We start from the raw sequence: 24,447 nt of genomic DNA, 5'->3' as shown, positions 1-24,447 counted from the left end.
CAGGGCCCCAGCCCCCAGATCAAAAGTATCATCTAGCGGGGAAAACATCAACTATTTTCTGATTTTTATTTGGTTCATTTCTAATTTTCTTTCTATATTAAGTAGGCAAAACAATGCTAATATGTGACTCTGGTGGTTAATTTTAAATTCCTTATGCCCACACACAATTTGGGCTCAAAAAATAATTTCCATTTGTCAGATTAACCATCTACTCAAGGAGATCAAACCAGTCAATCCTGAAGGAAATCAACCCTGAATATTCATTGGAAGGACTGTTGCTGAAGCTGAAGCTCCAAACTTCAGTCACCTGATGTGAAGACCCAACTCATTGGAAAAGACCCTGATGCTGGGAAAGATGAAGGCAGGAAAAGGGGATGACAGAGGATGAGATGGTTGGATGGCATCACTGACTCAATGGCTGTGAATTTGAGCAAGCTCTGGGAGATGGTGAAGGACAGAGAAGCCTGGGATGCTGCAGTCCATGGGGTCGCAAACAGTCGGACACTACTTATTGAATGAACAACAAAACAAGGTAAAATGATCCATGAAAACTGAAGTAAGTGACACACTCTCATCCCTACTCTTTTTTTTTTTCATTCCTACTCTTGAGAGTCCAACCTCTCCAAGGGTGGTCAGGGATCAGCACCCTTGGGAGATGGTTAGAAATGTGGACTCTTTGGCCCCACTGGGACCTGGCACATCAGAATCTGCAACGCAACAGGATTTCTGCAGAGATCTGCTGCAGGTGCAGCTGAGAGACGCATTGCTCTAAAGCACAGTTGTCTGGAAATTTCTGCAGTGATGGAAACGTTTTTTACCTTCATTAATATAATAGCTATTAGCCACATGTGGCTACTGAGTACTTGAGATACTAGTGTGACTGAAGAACTGAATGTTTAATTCTATTTACTTTTAATGCATTTTATTATTTCTAATTATTATTATTTTTTTGCTGCTCTGCATGGCATGTGGGATCTTAGTTCCTCAACCAGGGACTGAATCTGTGCCCCTGAAATAGAAGTGCAGAGTCTTAACCACTGGGATGCAAAGGAAGTCCTCAATTTTAATGCATTTTAATTTAATTTATGGCAAGGGGCTACCACAATGGACAGTGTAGTGAGTACCTGCGTTTCCTTGCAAGCAAATGGTCAAGAAGTGACCACAGCAGCCAAATCTGCCAATCTGGCAGCACAATCCTTCTATCCTTCCAACATGCAAAATGACTTGAAGGCCAGTCCTCTTTAGCTGCTTCTCCCAGAACATCAGGCCTGAAGCTGGGCCTCTAGGGTGACACCGCTGACCATTCTACTTCCTTTTTTTTTTTTTTTTAAGGTCAGAAGTGGATATATTTAGATTCAGAGAGAAGTACACTCCACAGACAGAGTGCGGGCCATCACAGAGGGCAAGTGGCGAAATTTGGCGTGGTTAGTTTTTATAGACTACTTTTGCTCAGGTTCTTGACGTCTCATTGCAGAAAGAATTCAGTGAGAGACAAGTGATAGGTAAGAAGTAGGTTTATTTAGATTCAGAGAGAAGCACACTCTGCAGACAGAATGTGGGCCATCACAGAGGGCGAGTGTGGCCCCTTTTTATTAAATTTCCAAAACTCACCTGTCAGCTTTCCCAGGTCCAGAGTTTTCACCCTGACTTCTTAGGAATCTCACTACTAGACAAAAAGTAAGTCCACCAGCCTTTGATGACTGGCAGCTTTCAGACCCCAGGGCACCTGAAGCCTGAGGATTCTCAAAGGTGTGGTATACAAACACAGTGTTTGGGGCCATGGTAGTGGGGTGGGGGACCCAGAGATTGCACCAGACTTTCAAAGGGGCCCATGATTCAAACACTGGTTAAGAACTCTGGGAGGAAGGAAGAACTTTGGAGCCTGGCAGTCCTGACAAAAGAGGCTTCAACCCGAATCTGGCAATCTCATAAACCTTTCATAGAGGGTTTCAAAGGTATTCACAAAGGCATTCAAAGATATTCATAAAGGTATTCAAAGGAAGCACATGAAAAAACTACGTAAACTTCAAAATGTAAAATGTACTATTATAAAAAATAAGGCTATACGTGATAGAGCGATATACTCAGAAAATCTTTGGCAGATGAGAGAACATTTTCTGCCTTCCTGGTTCCATATAAGAAATGAATGAGGACATGGTCAGTGAAAGGTCCAAATCAGAACCTGTAAAACTCTCCAGGAAAACCTCAGGGTATCACCCAAGAAAGTCAGAAGATCATTCAGGGAAACTGGTTATCCCTCACACAGGAAGTCTCCAGCTGATGAGGGCTGAATTTCAACTAAGACGGTGCATTCCAAGGTCCCCGGTGTCCACCTACTATCTGTGTAGCCGGAAGGAAGAACAATACACAGTTCACTGTTCAAGACTCCATCAAGCTGAAGCCATAACGACAAAATGAATCACACACAGGCACATGGAGCTGCCTTCCTAATAACGTAGAAGGGTGTAAGAAAAACCCAGGTTTGAGGAGGACAGGTGTGCTTTCCTTCTTTAAACACATTCAATGGTGACAAAGTGGGCTTCCCTGGTGGCTCAGTGGTAAAGAACCCGCTTGGCAGTGCAGAAGAACTGGGTTTGATCTGGGGGTCAGGAAGATCCCCTGGAGAAGGAAATGTCAACCCATTCTAACGTTTTTGCCTGGAAAATCCCACAACAGAGGAGCCCTGCAGGATACAGTCCATGGGCTGCAGAGTCAGGTATGACTTAGCAACTGAACACGCACGCACGGACAAAGCCGGTTGAGAGGGCCTCAAATCTGAGATGAAAAATTCTTTCTTGCCAGCCAGTTGAGCTAAATGGACTCCAGGGGCTATGAAGGGGTTGGCAGGGCACAGAGAGAGTGCAGGGTCAAAATGACTCAGAAAGGTCTCACCCAGTTGGCCAATCAGGAAAACACAGTTTGCTCCCCTGCCCAGGTTGATAATCTACCTGGCTGCTGGGTTTACTATGAGGAATGAAGTTAAAGTGTTAGTCGCTCAGTCATGTCCGACTCTTTGCAACCCCATGGACTTCAACCCGCCAGGCTCTTCTGTCCACAGAATTCTCTAGGCAAGAATACTGGAGTCAGTAGCCATTCCTTTCAAGGAACAGGCCCACCCAAGCTGTGTTTCTCCGAAGTGGAGTAAGTGGCCTGCCCACTAGAGGACTAAAGACTGGTGTCTGGACTTGGGTGACTTTTAGGGCCCTGAACTCATCTAGAGGCTACGCAAGAAGCAGATCAGATGTGAAGCTCCCCAAAGTCTCAAAATAGAAACCCCAGCGCTCTTTCTACCGCAGAAAGAAAACAGGAATCAGCTACCTAACAGCTATGTGGTGGTAAAGCAAGTACCATACCCTCCCTTTTCAGTTTCTTAAGCTTCAAAGAAAAAGGACTCTCTGTGAGAACATCAAGTAGTGACTGCATTCCATTCTAAAGCCTACCTAAGGGAGTTGAGAATCGAGATTGACAAGAGAAAAGCAGCAGCCTCGGGGCTGTGCTGGGGTGCCACAAGCCTGAGGAAGGCCGTGTCTGAGCAGAGTTCAAGCTGCTTAAGCAGCTCCAGGCCTAGAACAGAAGGAACACAGGTAACTTGGCAAACAAGAAAACACTGCTTCTGTGGTTCCTGGGTGTGAAAAGCCCGTTTTCCCTTTTCCCTAGCTCCAACCAATCCTTTCAGAATCTAAGTGCCACAAAACTCGACTGAATACTAGGTGCCAGGTATTGTTCACAGCCCTGGGAATACCAAGGAAAGCACAACAATGCCCTTGCTCTCAGACTGGCTTAGCAGACAAGGCCTCACAGAAGGGCACCCTCTCCCGGCTCAGCTCTTTGTGCCAGGAATCACCTCTATTCAGCACACTGCTGTTATGATGACTGTTATAAGTCAGTCTCCCCCACCCCTTACTTCTGAATGAGCTTATTATAAGAGAACCTCTTAGCCATCCTGGTGTCTGTAGCACCTAGCACACTGCTCCAGGGGGTGGGGGTGGGGGTGGAAGTATGTATATGTGACACTCTTAACTTTCCAGATAGAGGCCTTGAAACTGGAAAGAATTGACATGTTATAAGAAGCAGAGGAAAGAAAGTTTGAAGAATGCCTGCCACATCCATCTTTTACTTGCCTTCTCTGTTTCTGGGGCTGCTGTTCACCTGGCTTTGTAACCTGTCCTCCCTAGAAGGTTCTAGGCACTGTACAATTCATACCTCCAGACCCTGGTCCCATCCCCAGGGACCCCAAACAGGTCCCATTCAACAAAACCTCATCTTCCAAAAAGTGCTTTGCTATTTTCTAATAATTCAAGCAGACCCCAAACACAATGGGCTGCCTTGTGAAGCACATTCTAACCAATCCTAGCTGGCTGACAAGTGGTAGGTGGAGGTGAGACATAAAAACCACTGATTTTCCCACTACACCTGAAATAAAACCCAGACTCCTTCCCGAGGCTTGTTATCCCCATGTGATCCTGGTTCCAGACTCTCTCCAATCTACTGGGGACTTTCAGTCCCTAGCTCTGCTTTCTTCCTGCCCTTTCCCACCCTGGGGCTTCTGAAGGTGCGGAGCCCTCTCCACCTGGCTTCCCACAGCTTTCCATCCCTTTACTTACAGTTTTTCTCACAACTTAGTTTTGTTATTATTTTCTCTCTCTCAAACCATTAGCTTGAGAACAGTGACTATGTCAGCACCCAGCTCTGTGCCCCACACATAGTATCTAACAAATATTCGCCAAATTAATTTAAAAAAAGGGGGGATCCTTTGTCTCCACTCAGCTTCCCCACTAACTTTTTTACTGGATCATTCCCAAATCAAATGACTGCTGCTGCTGCTGCTGCTGCTAAGCCGCTTCAGTTGTGTCCGACTCTGTGCGACCCCACAGACGGCAGCCTATCAGGCTCCCCAATCCCTGGGATTCTCCAGGCAAGAACACTGGAGTGGGTTGCCATTTCCGTCTCCAATGCATGAAAGTGAAAAGTGAAAGTGAAGTCGCTCAGTCATGTCCAACTCTTCGTGACCCCATGGACTGCAGCCTACCAGGCTCCTCCGTCCATGGGATTTTCCAGGCAAGAGTACTGGAGTGGGGTGCCATCGCCTTTCTCTTTATTCCCCAGTCTTATTTCCCACAACTCATTCTCCATTACCAGCCCCCCTAATTACCCATCTTCGTAAGTACCACCGATTTCATTCCGTTGTCCATTATTCACAAATCCTGTGTGTACCCACCTCTCAGCCCTTACACCCCTCATCTCCAAAACAATCATCTCCAAACCCCTCATCTCCAAAACAATTCCATAAACCTTGAAACCACCTTTCACCATAAACCTCTCCATCCACAAACTCTCCTTAAACTCATCCCTCTCACCTCAGGACGAGCTCTTAAAATCTATCACTCAACTGCTTAGCTCCATAAGCCCCCTTTCAATCCGTTCCATTTTAACCCCTCACGTCCCTTCGGCCTCAGAATCCGGCTTCAGTCCTCCTCAAGCCTCCCCCTCCCATGCGCCCTGCCCTCCCTCTCTCCGCCCAGAGACTCATAGCATCTCTCACCTTGCACCTTCCTCACCCCTCACGACCCCAGCTGCCCCGGTCCTGGCCCCTCGGCCCGCCCCCTTCAGAGAAGCGACTTTAGATGGCCCCCCGCCGAATCCGCGCCAGCACCTGGCCTGCGCCTCGTCCAGGCTCTGGTCGGTGATGGCCATGATCTGCTGCAGGACGTCGCCTGTGTTGGAGCCCGGTGGGGGCCCAGGCGGCGAGCGGCGCGGGGCAGGCGGTGGCGGCGCGGGGCGCGGCGGGCGCTGGGGAGCGTCCATGAGCTGCGGGTGCTCAACCAGGAGCTGGGGAGACTGGAGAGCTCGCGCGGACGTCGTAGCCAACTGCTGCCGTCCGTGCGCCCCGCGCGCGCCCCCCGGAGCCCCGCCCCTCGCCTCTGCCTACGGCCAACCGCCGCCAGGCAGGCGATGGCGCCCCGCCCAGGGACACGCCCTACTATCGCCACCAGCCAACCATCGCCGCCCAAGCAGCCTCACCCCGCCCACAGATACGCCCCCACCAGCCCCTCTCAACGGCCTAGGACTCTTTTGGAGGTTGCTGAGCAACGGCGCTTTCCATTTTAACCCCCTCCCTCTTCCCTGCTGGCTCAGACCTTAAAGAATCCGCCTGCAATGCGGGAGACCTGGGTTCGATCCCTGGGTTGGGAAAATGCCCTGGAGTAGGAGAGGGCAATGGCACCCAACTCCAGTGCTTTTGCCTGGAAGATCCCATGGACGGAGGAGCCTAGTAGGCTACAGTCCATGGGGTCGCTAGAGTCGGACACGACTGAGCGACTTCACTTTCACTTTTCACTTTCATGCATTGGAGACGGAAATGGCAACCCACTCCAGTGTTCTTGCCTGGCGAATCCCAGGGACGGGGAAGCCTGGTGGGCTGCCGTCTATGGGGTCACACAGAGTCGGACACGACTGAGGCGACTTAGCAGCAGGGCATAGCAACCCACTCCAGTATTCTTGCCTGGAGAATCCCCATGGACAGAGGAACTGGCGGGGTACAGTTCATGGGATCGGACTGAGCGACTAAGCACACATTCTTCCAGCCGGAGAGGGCGACGCCGGTTTTGCTCTGCTTCGAGACTCCCACCTCTCACATCTCTGCCTTCCGCATTTTCTCAGAGCGACCGCTCCTGCTCAGAGCCAGAGCCCACCCCTCTCCCCTTTTCATAGGCTCCCATGTCTCAGAGCATCCCTCAGGAACCTATACATCTCAGATCCTAACTTCTCAGACACTCCACTCTTCCTTCAAGCCACCCTCTGTTTTCAAACCTTCCCTTGCCTTTCAGAACGGCATCAACACCCGCCCCCGCCCCCCGCCTGCCCCCACCCCCCCACACACAATCTCCAGAAATCCTGAGCCCCAGACCCCTGCTCAGTGAGCTAGTGCGTCCCTCAGCCTAGGTCCCATCAGGTAGGTCACTGGGGCTTCTAGCCTCCTGGCTCCCGCTGCTGCAGCTCTAGTGTTCCATGGGTGGCACAGGAATATGTGGTGATGGTGGCTGGGAGGTTAAAACTGAGTGATTTTCTCAGTTGCACAAACCAATTCACCTTTCAAGATTCAGCTTAAGAGTGACCTTGCTTGTTTATTCATTCTTTTGCTCTACAGCATTCCGCTAGCACGGGAAGGATGCTTTCTGAGGACCTACCCTGTGATGCATCCCCAAATCAGAGTGAATCTTCACAGGCCTTTGTTTCTAGCTGTTAGGACTCCCACCATCGGAGGATTCTTGTGTGAGAGAAAAGGATTTATTATTGGACATAAATCACGTCTCCAAAGTCATGGGACCTCCTAGAGCCTGTTTGCTTTGGGGACAGATTTCTGACACAGGCTCAGAAAGGAACTTCAACTTCCGGGGAACATTTCAGAATCTTCTTCCCACTACTGTTGGAGAGGAAATGCAAACACCATCTAATGTGAAAACCACTACATGGTTTTCACATTAGGTGTGAAACAGAAGTTAACAGAAGTACTAGAACACGTGGGGACCATGGAAATGTCAGTGACTAGAGTCGTCAGTGACCACACGAAAGACCTGAAAAGTGGTCGGTAACTTTGGTGTCCTTCAGAGAATAGTGGTGGGGGGAGGGGGTTGAAAGCTATGAGTACCATCTGAGACAAAAAAAACCTGGTCACCTGGTAGACAGGAGAGAACCTACAGGGGAGGGAAAAACTGACGGCACAAGATCCCAAAGGAGACCAGAATTGTGTGGGTTAGAACCTGGAAGATGCTGATGCAACAGCAGCCCGCTCAGAGCACATGAAACAGAACTACCTTTGGAGACCACTGGGGGTGGTTCCCAACCCACAGGAATTGATCGACTGCCTCTGCATCTGGAACAAATACTCCTGTCCAACAGGCATGGAGCTCCATGGAGACAAGGACTGCGTACTCATCTGTGTGGTAGAAGGCGCTGGCCAAGGTCATCACTTCTGGCAATTCAGGGCCCAGGCTCAAGGAACCACACTGCCCACCTTGGACCCCGGGATACCTAGCACCCCAGTTTATTCTTGCCTCCTCACAGAGCTGTTGTGGGGCCGGGAGAGTTTCCCAAAGGGAAACCCAGCCCCATTCCATGTAGAAAGACCTACATGTTTTTGGTTCTTTGGCAATGCATGCTTTAGTAGTTTAAGAATTTGGTCTCTGATGGGAGGCCTGGGTTCAAATTCTGGGTAGGTATGGAAGCAGAGAATCCAGATTCTGGTTCACTCTGTGCCTAGCAGATTGCTTCTATGAGCATCTGAGAGGGGGTTCATCATGGGCCTGGCACATCTGAGACCATAGAGGGAAGTGGGCAAAGCCGGGCTGAGCTTGTGACCAATTCCAGACTTTATGGAAAACTGAAGCCCTTTCTACAGGGGCCTCTCTAGCCCCCTCTGTGTCCTTCTGAAGCTATGTGACCATGGGCCAAATCTCAATCTTTTTGGGCCACTGTCCCCATATGAAAAATATGTATAATACCTTTGCCACAAGAAGCAGATGGTAATTAAATAATGTACATAAAGTACCCTGATGCTGGGAAACAGAGGGCAGGAGGAGAAGAGGGGACAGAGGATGAAATGGTTGGATGGCATCACTGACTCAGTGGACATGAGTTGAGCAAGCTCTGGAAGTTGGTGACGGACAGGGAAGTCTTAACGTGTTGCAGTCCATGGGGTCGCAAAGAGTAAAGTACATATCTGTGTGCCAGGCACAGCAGAGGAGCTTGAGAAATGGCAACTTTAAAATCGTGCATGCTGGTCCATGGACCCCACAACCCCTAGCCCATCTATTATAGGTAGGTGATAGAGTGCGCAATGGGATAGACACATCTGACTATTAACAACTTGGACTCAGACCAAAGGGCAAGCAGCAGGCTTACACAGGCCAGGAACCACTCTGGGCTCCAGAGGATGGAGACAGGCAGGTGGCAAGATGGAGGCAGGGGAACAGGTGGAGGAGACAGAGGACAAAAGGAAAGAGACCAAGGGGGAATGAGAACAGGGCCGAGGAGATGCCATGTTGAAGGATTCCAGCTCAGTCTGAGCCAAGGTGGACAATTCTGGGACACAGGGACAGACAGACCAAGCTGACAACAGAAGAGGCTTTGGAGATCTCAGAGTAGAAAAGTTTACTCCTTAAATCATGCCCTCCTTGTAGACCGCCTCAGTTCTCATGGGACAGGCAAGACCCCTGGAGGCTGCAAGGGGTCACAGACCTTTCCCAGCTCACACTTGGCACTCCCGTCTGTGCCCCTAAACAGTCAGCCTCAGGCAGACGGGGCTCCCATAGTCCGTCCTCGTCACCCTGCTTCCCCGGGCTGCATGGCCCGAGAGTCCTCGTCTCTCTCACATTTATCGTCTACACCACCACAGACAAGAAAGCAGTCCACAGGGGTTACCAGGCATGTGCAGAAAAAAAATAGAAAAGTGTCTGTTAAAAAGCCCCCCAACCTGAGATGACTTCAGAGCCCAATTCTTGCACCCCATTCAACTCTCTCCCAGTTGCATAGATGACCCTAACCCGCAGGCTCAGAGACAGGCACAGCTGTGTGCCTGGGTAGGGCTGGCAGTGGTTCATGCCATGTCAGACTGATGGTCTGCCTTTCAGTCTGGCCCGCAGGTGCATCCACAGTGGCCCAGGGTAGTGATGTGGCATTTGCTGTACCCTGCTGAAATCCAAGGTTAGCTAAAGGGTAGAGTCCATCAGGGAATGGCCATTCTCAGGAAGCATGATGCGAATGCCAGTGCCTGTGGGAGTGGAGGCTGTGTAGCGAACAGACTCGTGGGTAGATGGGCGGAGGCAACGACAGCAGAGGAGACGGCGAAAAGTGCGGCGCATCTCAGCATCACGGCAGGAGTACACCACGGCGTTGACCAGCGAGTTGGCCTCGGCTAAGAGTAGGAAATACTTCTCCACTGCCAGGACGTTGCAGGACTTGCAGCCCAGACCATCCAGGAGCAGCACCACCTGGCCCGGAGTCCAGCAGACCACAAATGCCCCTGTGGGATAGAGCCTGACATGAGCAGGGCCAGCTGTTGCAACCGCTCAAAGCTGGGGGGAAATCTCTAGATCTTGGGCGACAGCTGAGCGGTTTACAAGGAAATGCTTCCTGTCTTGCTGCCTTTGCAGCATGATGGGCAGAGTGGCTAAGAAGGGGAACCTTTCTCCGATTTGTCTGCCTTTCCTAACTGGGACATGATGGACAGGTGGAGTAGGAAATGGCAACTACAGTACTCTTGCCTGGAAACTCCCATGGACAGTGGAGCCTGTCGGGCTACAGTCCATGGGGTTGAAAAGAGTCAGACATGACTGAGCACGCATGCACACAGTGGACAGGACCCTGGACACTGAAGATTCTTTAGTGGGAAGGAGGTCACCGTGGGACTGGCCAGTTAGCTGGTGGGGGAAAAGGAATGATTGGGAAGATATGCTCTGTTTCTTGGGGGTGGTATGTGTCTTCAACCCAGACCATTCATTCTACATTTAACAGCTGAACTGACCCCATTACTCCTGGCTAAGAACCCTTAAGTTCCCATGGAACTCAGAACAAGCTATGACTCCTGTCTGTACCCTTTAAGGCTGTGCTGACCTCTCCTCACGGGGCCTTCTTCTGTCTTTGGGCTGGTCCTGTTGCAGCACTCACTTTCTGTTCCCTCTGCTTGGAACTCTTCCCTGGCCTCATCTCAGCTATCACTTCCTTGAAGAACATTCCCCACTCAAATCGTCCCCTCCCATCACGCTCGATCAGATTGGCAGTTGGGAAGCAGGGTACCACTCACCTAGGATGATGACAACAGTTTTGACCAGGTTCAGCGTTGTTTCACGGTAGCGGGGGTGGCAGCTGACATGCTCGGCCATGCGCTGCACTCGCCGCCTCACATAGAAGAAGATGCGGGTGTAGACAGCCACCATGAGCAGGAAGACGAGCAGACTGGACAGCGCCCAGACGGCGAGGTAGGAGCGGCTGAGCAGGGGGGCCATGCGAGAGCAGCGGTCCAGGGCACAGAGGCAGTGCCAGGAGTGGGCGGGCAGCAGCCCCAGCCCCAGCGCGGCCACCCACACGCCCACAATCAGCATGATGACCCGGCCTGGGGGCAGGCGGCTGTGCAGCTGGACGGCCATCACACTGCGGTGCCGCTCCACGGCAATGGCCAGAAGTGTGGCCACGGAGGCCGTCAGGCTCGTGTCCAACAGGCCCTGCCGCACGAACCAGCCCTGGAGCGACAGCCGGGCTGTGCGCGGGCCTGTGTGGAACATGAGGAAGAGGTAGGCCACACCGGCAAAGAGGTCAGCTGCGGCCAGGTTGCCGAGCAGGTAGTAAATGGGTTGGTGGAAGCGGCGATTGGAGGCGATGGCTGCGATGACCAGCAGGTTGGTCAGAAGCACCAGCACGCTGACAGTCAGGCCCAGCGCCACCACGACCAGATCTTTGGGCCGCCAGTGGGAGCTGAGCTCCTTGCCACTGTTGTTGTAGAAGAAGCCGATGGTCTCATTGTAGTAGCACTGGCCCATGGTGACCATCTGGGGGCAGAGAAGGGGAAGTCAGTACAGGCAGTCCTTGGTGGAAGGACACAGAGGGGAGCAGCAGCCAGAGGGAGGGTTAAGACAGGAAGGGCAAGCGTCTCAAACTCAGATGAAAGTGAAAGCGAAAGTCCACGTATAGTCCACGGAACTCTCCAGGCCAGAATACTGGAGTGGGTAGCCTTTCCCTTCTGCAGGGGATCTTCCCAACCCAGGGATGGAACCCAGGTCTCCCGCATTGCAGGCGGATTCTTTACTAGATGTCTGACCACCTGGGAAGATGCCTCATGGCAAAGTGGCAAAGTGGACAGGGCTGACCTGGAAAGGATGCTCCATGAGTTGGGGGGTGGGCGGCTGTTGCTTAATTACAAATAAGCTTCTTGTAAAGATAGCCCCTGAATCAAATGACTGGGCAGCTTTGTTTTTAACTGAAAAAAGCAAAACAAAATTCATTTGCCCACCCGGGGCCAATCTGTAACCAACTTGTGTTGGGTGGTGGTGGGGGGCGTAGATGAGGGCAGGACAAAGGGGTGTGAGCCGTGAAAGCAGACAAGGGAGGGTCAGTTTGGTGTTGGGGTCAGTGCAGGGAGCAGAAACCAGCGGGCGTGTTCGCAGGGTGGGGCCACTGCTCGGACCTGGCAGGAGGTCGGTGCAGGGGTGTGGTGACCTGGGCAATCAGATTGGACAGTGAGGCAGCTCCATGAGTTGGGCGGCGGGCTTTGCTTTGCGCGCGAGTGCTCCCGAAGCAGGCGGTGCGTCGGGCCGCTCCGGGTGGGAGTGAAGACGCTGGCGGCCTCTGGGACAAAAGGGGCTGTCAGGAAGGCGGTGGCAGGCCTGGCCTAGGGGGGGTGGGGGTGGGACCCAGGCTGGGGGAGGAGAAGGAGGAAGAAGAGGGTGAGGCGCCTGGGCCCCGCGGGCACGTGCCGCGCCCTCCCCGGAGCCCGCGCGCACCCAACCCCCAGTCGATGCCGGCCTCACCTGAGCCGCCCGTCACGCCGCAGACTGGGCGGCCCTGCGCCCGAGACCCATGGCCGGGCGACCAGAGCGGGAGCAGAAGAGCGTCTGGCAGCGCCGGGCCGGAGCGGCCGGGGAAGGGCGGGAGGCGGGGTCCCGCCGCCACGCCCCCGTCGCGGCGTCCCGCCGCCACCACCTGGGCGAGCCCCGCCCCGTCCCCGCCACCTGGAGGAGCCTTGCTTCCGCGGCCGCGGCGGGGACAGGGGCGTCCGGAACCGCAGCTCCCCGTTTCCTCTCCGTCTCGCAGCCCCTCGGCCGCCCCCTCCACTTCCGGCGCGGGACCCCCGCCTCCTGTCCCCGCACACCTCTCGCGCCTGCAATTGTGGGCCTTCGCGGGGCTGGCCGAGAGTTCCCGCCGTGACCTGGCGCCGCCCGGGGCCGCGTCCGGGTGGTCGCTTGGTCCTCGTCCCCGCGCCGACCCTCCCCCGCCCGCTCCCTCGCGTCCAATCCGTCGCCGAGTTCCAAGCCACGCCCTGATCCGACCCCGCTCCCCTCGCCCGGACCCCAGCCCCTCCTTGGCTTCGCCGGCCCAGAGCTACCGCTCGCCTGGCCCCAGCTGACTGTCCTGTCGCACTCAGGTTTCTCGGAATGCCTCCCTCCTCAGCGCTGTTCCCTGCCCGGCCCACGCCCGTGGCAGCCCTGGACTCCCACGTCCCAGAGCACACAGCCCTATTGTCTCGGTTATCTGCACTTTGTTTGATTTCGCAGGACTGGATCGCACGCGGAGCTCTGGGAGGGCCGGCCCGTGTGACTCAGCCAGGTGTCCAGGCCCAGCCTCTACCGCCTGTACGTGCTCGGCGGTGTTCTGAGGTGAAAATAAGAGGGCTTTGGCTTCTGTAGTCGGTGAAAATGAAGCGGAAGACTGCTGCCTTACCGACCTCTCCTGTGTCACCCTCCCCCAGCAAAGAAAGACACTCAAGGATATAAAAGACACAGTTTATTCAGAGGCCACCAGACCCCAGGCACCACCAGGATGCTGAGTCTGGGTTGCCACACCCTCCAAGATCTGGTCACTTGGGATCAGCTAAGGAGGCAGACAGAGATGGGGGAGTGGCCACAACCAAAGTAGCAAAAAGCACCCCTGTCTCAAGGATCCCATGACCTATATTGACCCTGAGTAACCTCTGAACCTGAGTGGCCCTGATACTTGACATTGACCTGTGTCTTGTAGAGGGTAAGCTGGTACCGCCAAAAGAGTTTTAGTTCTCCACTAGGCCATGTAGTCTTTCCTCAGAGGAATTCTCCAGACACCCCAACATTTAACTCCTGGGAAGTTGGGCCCATCTTCTCAGTCCTGGCCTTCTTGATCAGAGTGCTGGAATAGTCAGAGGCGATCCTCAGCCTCCTCAGTTTGGGGGTCTGGGCAGCAGGTGGCCGTGGGCACAGACTCGCTGTGCAGCTTGGAGAGTAGCCTGGCTGTCTCCTGGGTGATCTCAAAATGCTTGGGCAGAGGGGTGCGGCGCAGAGGGCTGTCCTCACGGATGGTAGCGGCAGGGCTGGGTCCTCGCCTCTGCAAGCTCCCTTGGGGCACTGATGTGACGGAGGTCTCCTCGGACAATTTGGAAGCCACCAGGGCCAAGCCAGACAGCTGGTGGGTGACAGGCCGCACACCTCCCCGGGGATACTTCACTGGCTGGCGGCTGAAGTGGCCACGAGGCTGTGTCCCCAGGGGTGAGTCCTCAGGCCCTTGGCTGGACACTGTGGGATAGGGTGGTCAATGCTAAGCACCCCAAAGTCCTCTGGATACCACCCTCCATTGTCATCACAAAGTCCAGCAACCCCAGGGCAGGAGCAACCCCAGAACCCTGGGCTAACCTCCAACACACTCACCTTCCCCTCCCTCATTTTTGATGTCTTCGGTTATTTCCTCTTCCTGCTCACTCTGCAGAGTTGAAATCTGTAAGAAGAAACCCAGGAATGAGACCTCCAGCAATAAAATCCCAGTTCTTGGAGATTCTTGAACCAGCAATAAAATCGCAGTTCTTGGAGACTCTGCTGCTGCTGCTGCTAAGTCGCTTCAGTTGTGTCCGACTCTGTGCGACCTCGTAGACGGCAGCCCACCAGGCCCCACCGTCCCTGGGATTCTCCAGGCAAGAACACTGGAGACTCTAGAACCAGCAATAAAATCCCAGTTCTTGGAGACTCCTGAACATGCCAAAGCTCCTCGTTTCAGTTTTGTTATTTGGGGAGAGATGATGCCCTCAAGAATGTACTGCTTGCCCTCCTGAGAAGAGGTGTCATTAATCTCAACTGTGGGCTCTGTAAAGTGGGAATGTCTTTGTTCAGCAGAGGTTGTTGGTTGTTAGTCACTCAGTTGTGTCTGACTCTTTGCGACCCCATGAACTATAGCCCACTGGGCTCCTCTGGCCACAGGATTCTCCAGGCAAGAATACCGGAGTGGGTTGCCATTCCCTGCTCCAGGGGATATTCCCGACCCAGGGATCGAACCCAGGTCTCCTGCATTACAGGCAGCAGAGGACCAGCCTGGAAAGTGACAGCCATCTCTCCGTTAGGAAGGGGTGAACTACTGATCTCCATCCTGCTATACTTTCTGCAATTTTAGGCCTGCTTTTTTAGCTTATCTGTGTACCTTTTAGTTTATCCTTTCGCTAAATGCTAATAGCAGTTGGAATGCTCTCTCTCGGTCCTGAGCACTTTCTGAAGTTCTGAGTCCCACACCTCACTCACAGCCCCTTTTCCGGCTCTGGGGTGCTACAGGGGAGATCCAAGCTCTCAGGAATGGTGAGTATATCAGGACCTGAGGGACAGGAAGCCTCCCCTAAGAGTCCCATCTATATATGGTTTTCACTAACAGTAGGTACCTCTTAGGGCACTTACTATGCAAACTCACCTGCACTGTAGGTATGCAGTCAATGGAGGCTTGCACACCCCTCTTTGGCCTCACTTCCTACCACCTTCCCCTCACTCATTCATTACAGCATAGGGCTGTGTCCTGAACACAGCAGGCATGGTCCCACCTCAGGGCTGTTGTACTGGCTGTTCCCTTTGCCTGGAACACCCTTTCCCTGGTCTCCACCTGGCTTACTTCCCCCTCACATCCTTCTAGTCTTTGAGCGGACTCATCTTCTTCATGGGACGCACCCACAGCCTCCTATTTACCGTTACAAACTGCCCATTACCTCTCACCTTGGTGCCCTTGACGTCTCTTACTTTACCCAACCCTTTCTTTCCTTTAGAGTACTCATCACCTTGTAACATCCTATATACCTTTGTATAACTTTGTATCATATATCTTGTTTATTGTTGGTTTTTTCCTCACTAGAAGGGAGGCAACCAAGAGGGTGGAGTCTGAGTATTTTGCTGATATATATGTAATGCCTAGAACAATGCTTGGCACACAGTAGGTGTTCAATAAATATTCTGTTGAAGGAATCAATAGTATTCATGTTAGGATCTCTGCAAGGCTGTACCCTGTTGTTATCCCATTATTTCCCACCACTCCATTCCTTACTTTTCCTTTCAGGATGAGCGCAGGGTCAATAATAAAGGAGGAAGGGAATGAAATAGACAATTTTAAAGGGGAAGGAAGGAAGGAAGACAGGAGAGAGAGTGGGAGGATTACATGGAGAGCAGGTTCTCCCCATGTCTGTGGGCCCAGCAGGTTCCTACCTCTGGGAGCGTGGCCTCGGGATGCTTCTCCAGGGCACCAAGGAGCATGGCGTCTGGGTCCCGGTCTGAGGCTAGGGATAAGGGCAGGGGGTCCAGGACAAGTTGTAAGTGTGGTGGCTGGAGGCTAGCTGGGAGGGTCGCAGGGGGTGGGCTGGGGTCTCGGGGCAGGGGCTCAGTGGCCAGGAGGAGCTCGTCAGGCCCAAAGATCTGCTCATAGTGCACAATGAGGAACTCGACGAGCTGAGCCTGGTGTGCGGAATCCAGCAGGCAGGTGACAGGTCCGGCACCTGCTGGCCCTGGACCGTCGGGCAGCCGCAACAGCGTCGGCCCAAATACAATGCCCAGGTTGTTGGCAGACATCTTGTTGTCCTCAAACTGTGCAGCCACCCTGGAGCAGAAGGAGCAGAAGGATCAGGGCCCTGAGTGTCTGATTACTGGTCACTGGGTAGGACCTGCAAACCAGGCTAGTGGCGACTTGCTCAAGTCATGGGTAAGAGGTCCTGGTCATTGTTTGCGACCAGTAGCCACAAGCCTGGAGATGGGGGTCAAGGGTCAGCATCCAAAGTCAGAAGTCATGTATTAAGTTTCAGAGCTCAGAAAACACATACAAAGGTCAGAAGTCAGTGTCAGGGGTCAGTGGTCCCATGTCTAAGGAGGGCACAACAGTCTGAGCCTCAGATCAGAAGTCACGTGTCAAGATCAAGGACAGTGCACACCTGAACAGATGGGCCACCAGGTGCCGCAGGGTGCTGTAGTTAGAGTCGGGCAGCTGCACCAAGAGGGTCTTCAGCGAGCGGATAACCTCAGGGCTGGGGCTGGGGGTCCCAGGGTCGTGCACAGGGTCTGCATGCAGGGTCTTAGCCAGAGAGATGAAGGCATCGTAGAGGTGGAAGGGGACCACGGGGTCAGTGAGCTGGGGGTGGAATGGCAGGGGGGATATGGGTGTGGGTGGGCTGCAGAGGGTCCTCAGCCTGAGCCCATCTGGCCCATGAGTCCCAAGCCACTGAGCACCCACCTCCTGGAGGAATCTCTTGAGAACACTCGAGACATCATGAGGTGAGTTCCCTGACAGGTCAACCAATGCTCGGCCATTCTCAAAAGCCTGGCACAGCCGTTCCACGCGGACCCTGGACCCGCTGACCCGATAAATGCCCTGCAGGGCAGGGGTGGGAAGTGGACACCTGGCTTGCAGTCTGGCCATTGAGAGGGCTGGGTCACTACTGGGGGTGGTCAAAGGTCAAGGCAGCACCTGCACGTGGAGCGCGCGCTGTTCTATCTCGGCCGTGCACCTGGTGATCACAAAAGGCACCTCCTCCGGGAAGTCCCTGGGCAGCTGCAGGAAGCTGACCCCAAACAGGGGCGTCCGGGCTGGTAGCCGCTTATGTCCACAGAGGATCAGTAGGGTCTCGAGGCAGCGCTTGTGGCAGGCCAGAAAGCACTGAGGGACGGTAATGAGGGTCAGTGGGGAGAGAAGGTCATAGAGATACTCAGGGGGTTCATAGGGGAGCATCAGATCAGGGCAGGCCTCTCATGGGAAGGTCTTAGGAATCTCAGGTCACGGAGATGCCTGTGGTCAGAGAGGTCACTGGGGGTCAGCAGAAGTCATTAGGTCGTCAGCCCAGGCCGTACCTCCTCGCACTCTGTCCCGCTGACCATGAAAGCCTCACACTCTCGGCACTTGGCTGGGCCCCGCAGCCGCCGCAACCGGTGGGTCTGGGCCGCGTTGGATAGTATCCACTTCTTGAAGGGGGTCCCTGGCCCGTTCTCCAGCCCATCTCCCAGGTCTGCAGGGAGGGAGACAGGGGTCAGAAGTGCCTAGTCCATCCCCAGCCCACCTCCACCTGCTTCCAGCCTCACCAGGGTCTCGCTCCTCAAAGTCATCTGAAGACTCGGTGCCTATGGATGACACTTTTACCAGCCGCCTTGTGCCAGAGCCTGGAGTCAGAAGGTTACAGAGGGTGAGGGTCACAGAGGTCATGGGGGAAGCTCCAAGGCTAAGGAGACCTTCCTGGTCTTCAGCCTTCCCAAAGCACCCACGGATGCCCTTGGGGAAAGGGTCAGAGGTCAGGGGGGTCAGACAGATCAGGGGTTAGGGGCTGAAGAATATAGGTCAGTAACCTGAGGGTAGTGGTGGTTCCAAGTTGGATCAAGAGAATGGGTCAGAGGTTGAGAAAATAGGTCAGGGATGCAGGGTAGGTCAGAGGTCAAAGAGAGAGGGTTTGAGATTGAGGGTCGGAGCCAGGGGCCGAGGATGGTCCCACCTGGACTGGAAGTGGGAGAGTCCTGGGAGCGAGACTCGCTGCTGCCGCCCACACTGTCCACATCGCTGCCCACAGTGGGGCCCGGAGCTCCTAGGGAGGGGCAGGCCAGTCAGGTGTGGCCTTCTCCCCACACCACTCCTGCCCGCCTTCCACGGTACTCACCCTGGCAGCCTGTGCCTGTGTCCTCCCAAGGGCCTGGCTCAGCTGCACTCTCATCCAGCTGTGGAGGGGGTGCTCCAGAGAGCTTCTTTCTTGTGTCCAGGGGGGAACTGAGAGGAGAGGTTTGAGGGCTCTGATAATCAGGAAGCTGGCCTGGGACTGACATCACCCCTGGCATCCCTTTTAGGACCCAACTTCAAGGACTTAGGTCTGCAAGCCCTTATGGCCATGGGCATCATCGCCCCCAGTGCAGTAACCCCAAATTCCCAACCCTCCCACGACTAGGACAACTCCACCCAAATGCCTGGCGCCGCCGCGTCTCCCTGGCTTCCTATTTGACCCTGCTCCTGGGGACCCACCTGTGCGTGAACTCCTGGAAAGAATAGGCGGGTGGCGGGGGCGGTGGGGAGTGGGGCCCTATGGCCCTCACGAACTCTTGGTATCGCTGGCCGGGCTCGAAGGGAGCGCAGCACTCGGCCAGGGCAGCGAAGGCGCGGGGGCCATGCTCTGCCTGAGCCCCTCGAAGCCCGAACAATCCCAGGGTCACCTGTGGGCGGAGCCCGCGTGTGAGAGGGGCGGAGCCCGCGTGTGAGAGGGGCGGAGCCTGGGAGCCTGGGGCGTGGCCTGACCCTGAGCGACACCAGCTCCATCCAGGCTGGTCCAGGCTTGGGGGCCGAGCAGGGCAGTGGGAGGTGGCTGAGGGATTGAGCCTGCCGCTGGCATAGGGGTGTGATCAGAACCCGGGTGGGTCAACCTCGGGGGAGGACCCCTTGAGTGGGGAACGAGGAAGGAAGTGCTGTCAGGGTCTGGGGGCGGGAGCTGGCTGTCCCAGGAGAGGGAGTGAGTCCTGGTGCACCAGAGGCGGTCTAGGGGCAGGTGAGGCCCAGTGGTGCTAATGAGCGTGGCGGGCAGCCGTCGGGTTAGGGTCTCACCCGCCTCAGCACTTCGTCCCCCTGCAGCACCAGTTTGCGCACGTGTGACACGATCCGCTGCTTGGCGGCCTCTAGTTCCTGTTGCCGCGCATTGGCCTCTCTGACGCAGGCCTGGTACAGCGCTTCGGCTTCCTGTGCCTGGAGAAACCGAGGCAGGGAGCGTGTATGGGAGAGATCCGTGGGGCTGGGGGCGCCGAAGCGCAGCGGGGCACCGTCCCCACCTTGGCCTGGGCCTCTTCTCGAGAGCGCCGCCGCCGCTCCTGCTGTTTGTTGGGGCCTGGTGAGGCCTGGAGAGCCAGGTCTTCCGGCGATACCTGGGAACGCACCCGCAGCTCCTCGCTGCGCTGCGTGTACTGGAGCTGGGCCCGCCGCAGCGCCTGCACCGCCTCGTTCTAGGGGCGGAAGAGGGACGAGTCTTCCGGCTTCTTCATCTCCTCCCCCAACCCGCTTTCCCAGCCCGCAACCCTAGGCCTCACCATCCGCTTCTGCTCTTTCATCCACTGCTCCTTGAACTCCTTCCGCCACTTCTCAATCTCAGTCCGTTTGGCAGCCAAGGGCTGGGAAGGATGGGGAATGAGGAATGCTGCCTGGGTTGCTTGGTCATCCCATTCACCGGGGCCACACGTCTTTCACCCTCTGGACCCTTTTCTAGGTCTACACCCTCTCCTGGGTCTTCTCCCCCAGATCTGCCCTCCCCTACCCCCGTGGCCTCTCCGCAAAGAATCTCGGTGGTCACTTCCATCCTTTGGGTCTGGAGCTGGGGATGCCAAGGCTCTCTTCCTGAGTACACTCAGCATCTTGCCCCATGGCCCGCGGACAAACAAAAGCAGTTTTGTAATCACACAGGAAGCCTGGTTTGAATCTCTGCTGGGTAACCTTGGGCAAGTTCCGCAGCATCCCTGGTCTCGGCTTCCTCATCAGCAAATGGTGCTGATGGTAATGATGCCTCCCCGGATGCTTGTAGAGAAATGATGCATGAGGGGCCCCCTCACCTGGTAGTAGTCTCTTTTCTGCTGGGCCAGTGTCTCCATGGCCAGGTTTCCTAGGCTGAGGTCGTGCTCCAGAAACAGGAGGTAGATATATTGCAATGACATTTGGCTCTGGGCAGGGGAGAGGCAGCTGGTGTTAGAGGATGCTGAGGATCTAGGAGGGCCCAGCTGGGATTCTGAAGGGGTTGGGCTCTGGGGGCCAGTGTCTGCTCAGGGCTACCTGCTGCTGGATTGACACCTTGCCAGCCTCAGCAATCTTCATGATGTTTTTGGCAAACTCCAGCTCTGGGGGTAGACAGCAGGGGTCTGAGTTAGGTGGGGTGCGAGTACTGCAGGGTGGAGCGCAGGGCCTGGGTCTGGGCCCAAGGAGCCCTCACCATAACTGGCTCTCTTCTCAGTCCAGGCCAGCAAATCCTTGACGTAGCGGCTCCAGGTCTTGGCGTACTCCAGGGCTGCATCCACGCCCCCCTTGGTTCGGATGAGCCGCAAGTCCAGTTCCTCCCCTGGGGCAGATGGGTAGACCTCTGAAACTTCCCTGAGCCCTCAGACCAGACCAGTGAACCCTGTTCTACATCCTATGGCTTCTCCAAACACTGCCTTGCTTTTACGTATCCAGGTTGCTATCTTACACGAATTCTCTGCTGAGACTGGGGCTCCCTGAGGACAGGGGTTCATGTCTGCTGTGTGCACTGCCATGTCCCTGGTGCATGGAACAGGCAGTTGGTGATGAAGGACTCCTTTCTGCCCCCATGCTTCTGGGCCCAGAGCCCCCTACCTGTAAGGGGTGCAGGATCCTCTGGGGAGGGGCCACTCCAACGGCTGGTTTCACTGGTCTGAGGGGTGGGAGGAGACAGCATTCAGGAACACGCAGTGCAAGTGCCCCACTTTCCTCGGTCTGTCCTCTGAGGCCCCTTCTCCCTGTCCCCTGGGTTCCATCTCTCACCAAAGCGGCTGTGGGGTTCTTGTCAGGCTCTGGGTCTCCTGAAATCACAGGGTCTCCAGCCAGCATCTCAAGAGTCCTGGGAAGTCAGGGAGTCAGGATGCCACCCTCCACCGAGTCTGTCCCACCTAGGGTGCTAGGGACCCCAGGGCAGTTTGGGGATGGTCCTAGATATCACCTCTGTGACATCTGTCATATCTGGGGGTCCTGAGGGATGGGACTTTAGGGAGGGAAGTAAGTGAGCTTTTTTTTTTTTTAATGAAATTTGAGATAGAATTTGAAGGATCCTGGGTAACTTTGGGGTTTAGAGTAGCATTATAAAGCTCTCCAATGTTTTAAGGGATCACAAGCATCACAAGGATACTTGGGGCCCTAGGATCGCTCTGGGGGTTGCTGGTGGGTTTAGGGGGTTGAATTTGGGGATATTCAGATGTGTTGAAGGCCCTCTCTTAGGCTTCTTGGGTTATTAGGTAAGTGCATCCAGAAGCTGCAGGTTCCTAAAGGGGCTTTGGGCATCTAAATGGTTAGGGATTTAGGGATCCTGGCAGAATTTGGGGTGACTCAGGCTCAGACTCACACGTTCCCCAGTGAGATCTCGAGGTTGTCCAGGCTTCGGAAGATGTCACTGTACCTCTTCCTGCTCTCAGGAGCCGGGGGTAACCCTTGGAGAGGGGAGTATCACACATGGGGCAACAGAAGCCTCTCTCCACCCACTGCACCTTGGCAGGTCGTTTGGAGGGTGAGGATGGCGAGCAGGGGTGGGGGTGGGATCGGGAGTGGGGGGATGGGGGAGGGGAGGTGGGGTGGGAGGGTGGAGGGAAAGAGAAACGAAAGAAAGAGAGAGAGAGTTCTGGTCCCATGGGGAGTGCAGGATGGTGTGGGTGTTTGAGCTGGGATGGCGGGAGTGTGGGCTTGGGTGGGGCCCGACTCAGGACAGGCAGACGGACTCAGGCACAACCCAACACAGAGACCGCTGCTTGGAGAAGCAGAGACACCCACACATGCATGGGCCTAGAAGCAAAGTGACAAAACAGATGTCCTAGATACAGCCACACTATCTCCAGGGACAGAGACAGCTTGACAATGGAGCCACATGGACCTCAGGCCAGACAGATGGAAATACACGTGGGACAGACCAGCACAGGGCCCGCGGCAGAAACACACACGGGCAGATTGAAACCCGGAGAGGCATAAAGACCAAATGACACTCAATATGCAAATCAGAGACACAAAGCCTGGCGGAAACAAAGTCGGACCTCGCCACGTTTCTGCTGCAGGCACCCCTTCTAGGGGGCGCAGACCAGCATGTTCCCCTCCCTGGGCAATGGAGTAGCTGGGTGGGGATCCTGCCGCGTTGCCCTCTCCATCAGCAGTCGTGACACCCTGCCCCCATCACAAATATCAGAAGCAGAAGCGGCCACTTCCCCTTCCTGGGCCCCCTCCCCCAGACATCCGGGGTGAACTCCTACGGGGGAGGGGGTCAGGGGCTGGTGTCCCGGACCCCCTCTCAGCTCGGGAGTCCCCACAGTGGAGAATTCCCGCGTCCTCCCCATTCAGGAACTCCTCTCCCAGCTTTCCGGACAGAGAGGGACAGGAGGGGACTCTCACTGATTTAGGAAGTAGGATACGGTCGGGAGAGGCCCCTCGAGGATCACGAGTCCCGGACCGCCTACCCGGCTCTGTTGAGTCCATGCTCCGGCCCTAGGGTCGCTCGGCTAGGACGGGGACTGGGATGGAATCGCGCGCCGGCGCCGCCGGGGCCAAGCCCCGGTTTCCTGCCTCGGCCGCCGCTGCCGGGGTTCCGCGCGGCCCCGCCTCGCGAAGGCCCCGCCCCCAACCACGCCTCTGCTGCTAGGCCACACCCTCCAGGCAAAGACGCGCGGACCACGGCCCCTGCCGGAGCGGCCGGGGGTGCACTCAGGACCTCCTGAGTGACCGGCCGAAACAACTCCATCCTGGCCAGGGTTTCCTCTTCCCAGATCTTTATGGGGCCCCCTAACCCCAGCATACTCCCTTTACAGTGGCCAGAGGAGCCTGTCGCAAACTTTTCCCGTTCTACGACCCAGTGACACCCCTGCCCGTCTCTTGGAACTCAGTGGGAGCCCCCTGGTGGTGGTCTGATGTTCTGCCCCATTCCGGTTGAATCTGAAGTCTCCGAAAGCTGAATGCCGAAGAACTGACGCTTTTAAACTGTGGTGTTGAAGACTCTTGAGAGTCCCTTGGACTGCGAGGAGATCAAACCAGTCCATCCTAAAGGAAATCAGTCTTGAATATTCACTGGAAGGACTGATGCTGAAGCTGAAACCCCAATACTTTGGCCACCTTATGCGAAGAACTGATTCATTGGAATAGACCCTGTTGCTGGGAAAGATTGAAGGCGGGAGGTGAAGGGGACGCCAGAAGATGAGATAGTTGGATGGCATCACCAACTCGATGGACATGAGTTTGACCAAGCTTCCGGAGTTGGTGATGGACAGGAAAGCCTGGCATGCTGCAGTCCATGGGGTCACAAAGAGTTGGACACAACTTGAGCGACTGAACTGACTGAACACAGCAGTCCTCAATCTTTTTGTCACCAGGGACCGGTTTTCTGGAAGACAATTTTCCCGTGAATAGAGGGGGTCAGAGCACGGGTATGGTTTCAGGATGATTGGAGAGCATTACATTTATTGTGCACTTTATTTCATTATTACATTGTGATACATAATGAAATAATTACACAACTCATCATAATGCAAATTAGTGAGAGCTCCGAGCTTGTTTTCCTGCAACTGGATGGTCCCATCTGGGGCTGATGGGAGACAATGACATCTGAATTGTGTTGCTTATGTCCAGTCTACTCTGGAATCTCATTCTGGTTGCTGTCACTGCAGAAAACCCTGCTTCACAAAGATGAGATGGAATAGAAGTGGAAATGGAAGCAGGTTTTTCAGTGCTTTTGTGGCAATTGCAGGATATCCTGCTTTGACTTTAATCCAG

The 24,447-nt window shown here is 54.9% G+C and overlaps 3 protein-coding genes across 12 annotated transcripts in view; all 3 read right to left on the bottom strand.

Annotated features, from left to right (window-relative positions):
• Positions 1-5,905, bottom strand: part of PBX4 (PBX homeobox 4) — a 57,118-nt gene extending 51,213 nt beyond the window's left edge. For 4 of the 6 annotated variants that reach the window (XM_061421418.1, XM_061421417.1, XM_061421416.1 and 1 more), the window contains exon 1: positions 5,654-5,905. In XM_061421418.1, the coding sequence (XP_061277402.1) occupies positions 5,654-5,805 (152 nt within the window). In that variant the 5' untranslated portion in view covers positions 5,806-5,905. Of the gene's footprint in view, positions 1-5,542; positions 5,629-5,653 lie in introns of those variants that run through there. The other 2 variants (XM_061421419.1, XM_061421421.1) reach the window with 2 other exon arrangements.
• Positions 5,906-7,104: 1,199 nt separating this feature from the next.
• Positions 7,105-12,610, bottom strand: LPAR2 (lysophosphatidic acid receptor 2). 3 transcript variants are annotated; one of them, XM_061421425.1, is made up of 3 exons: positions 12,522-12,610; positions 10,802-11,543; positions 7,105-10,021 (listed from the first exon to the last, which is right to left on the bottom strand). In XM_061421425.1, the coding sequence occupies exons 2-3, from the start codon at positions 11,541-11,543 to the stop codon at positions 9,708-9,710; spliced, it is 1,056 nt and encodes a 351-aa protein (XP_061277409.1). In that variant the 5' UTR covers positions 12,522-12,610; the 3' UTR covers positions 7,105-9,707. The 3 variants fall into 3 exon arrangements, with proteins under 3 accessions (XP_061277409.1, XP_061277407.1, XP_061277410.1); XM_061421423.1 differs by lacking the exon at positions 12,522-12,610 and adding an exon at positions 12,179-12,265; XM_061421426.1 differs by lacking the exon at positions 12,522-12,610 and adding an exon at positions 12,179-12,265 and having other exon boundaries at positions 9,828-10,035.
• Positions 12,611-13,479: 869 nt separating this feature from the next.
• GMIP (GEM interacting protein) lies at positions 13,480-23,298 on the bottom strand. 3 transcript variants are annotated; one of them, XM_061421415.1, is made up of 22 exons: positions 23,142-23,255; positions 22,725-22,851; positions 22,046-22,130; positions 21,472-21,547; positions 21,304-21,361; positions 20,906-21,031; positions 20,749-20,813; positions 20,532-20,639; positions 20,016-20,096; positions 19,761-19,931; positions 19,540-19,677; positions 18,967-19,154; positions 18,611-18,717; positions 18,449-18,538; positions 18,045-18,122; positions 17,817-17,971; positions 17,437-17,625; positions 17,203-17,340; positions 16,904-17,100; positions 16,188-16,575; positions 14,388-14,454; positions 13,480-14,255 (listed from the first exon to the last, which is right to left on the bottom strand). In XM_061421415.1, exons 4-22 carry the CDS (start codon positions 21,535-21,537, stop codon positions 13,882-13,884), a joined length of 2,784 nt encoding a protein of 927 aa, XP_061277399.1. In that variant the 5' UTR covers positions 21,538-21,547; positions 22,046-22,130; positions 22,725-22,851; positions 23,142-23,255; the 3' UTR covers positions 13,480-13,881. The 3 variants fall into 3 exon arrangements, with proteins under 3 accessions (XP_061277399.1, XP_061277397.1, XP_061277396.1); XM_061421413.1 differs by lacking the exon at positions 22,725-22,851 and having other exon boundaries at positions 23,142-23,298; XM_061421412.1 differs by having other exon boundaries at positions 22,048-22,851; positions 23,142-23,256.
• Between the last annotated feature and the right edge of the window lie 1,149 nt (positions 23,299-24,447).

Source organism: Bos javanicus, chromosome 7 (genome assembly GCF_032452875.1).
Source record: "Bos javanicus breed banteng chromosome 7, ARS-OSU_banteng_1.0, whole genome shotgun sequence".
NCBI classification, from domain to species: Eukaryota; Metazoa; Chordata; class Mammalia; order Artiodactyla; family Bovidae; genus Bos; species Bos javanicus.
Note: the sequence above shows the minus strand (reverse complement) of the source record. Positions and strands in the feature narration are given on the sequence as shown.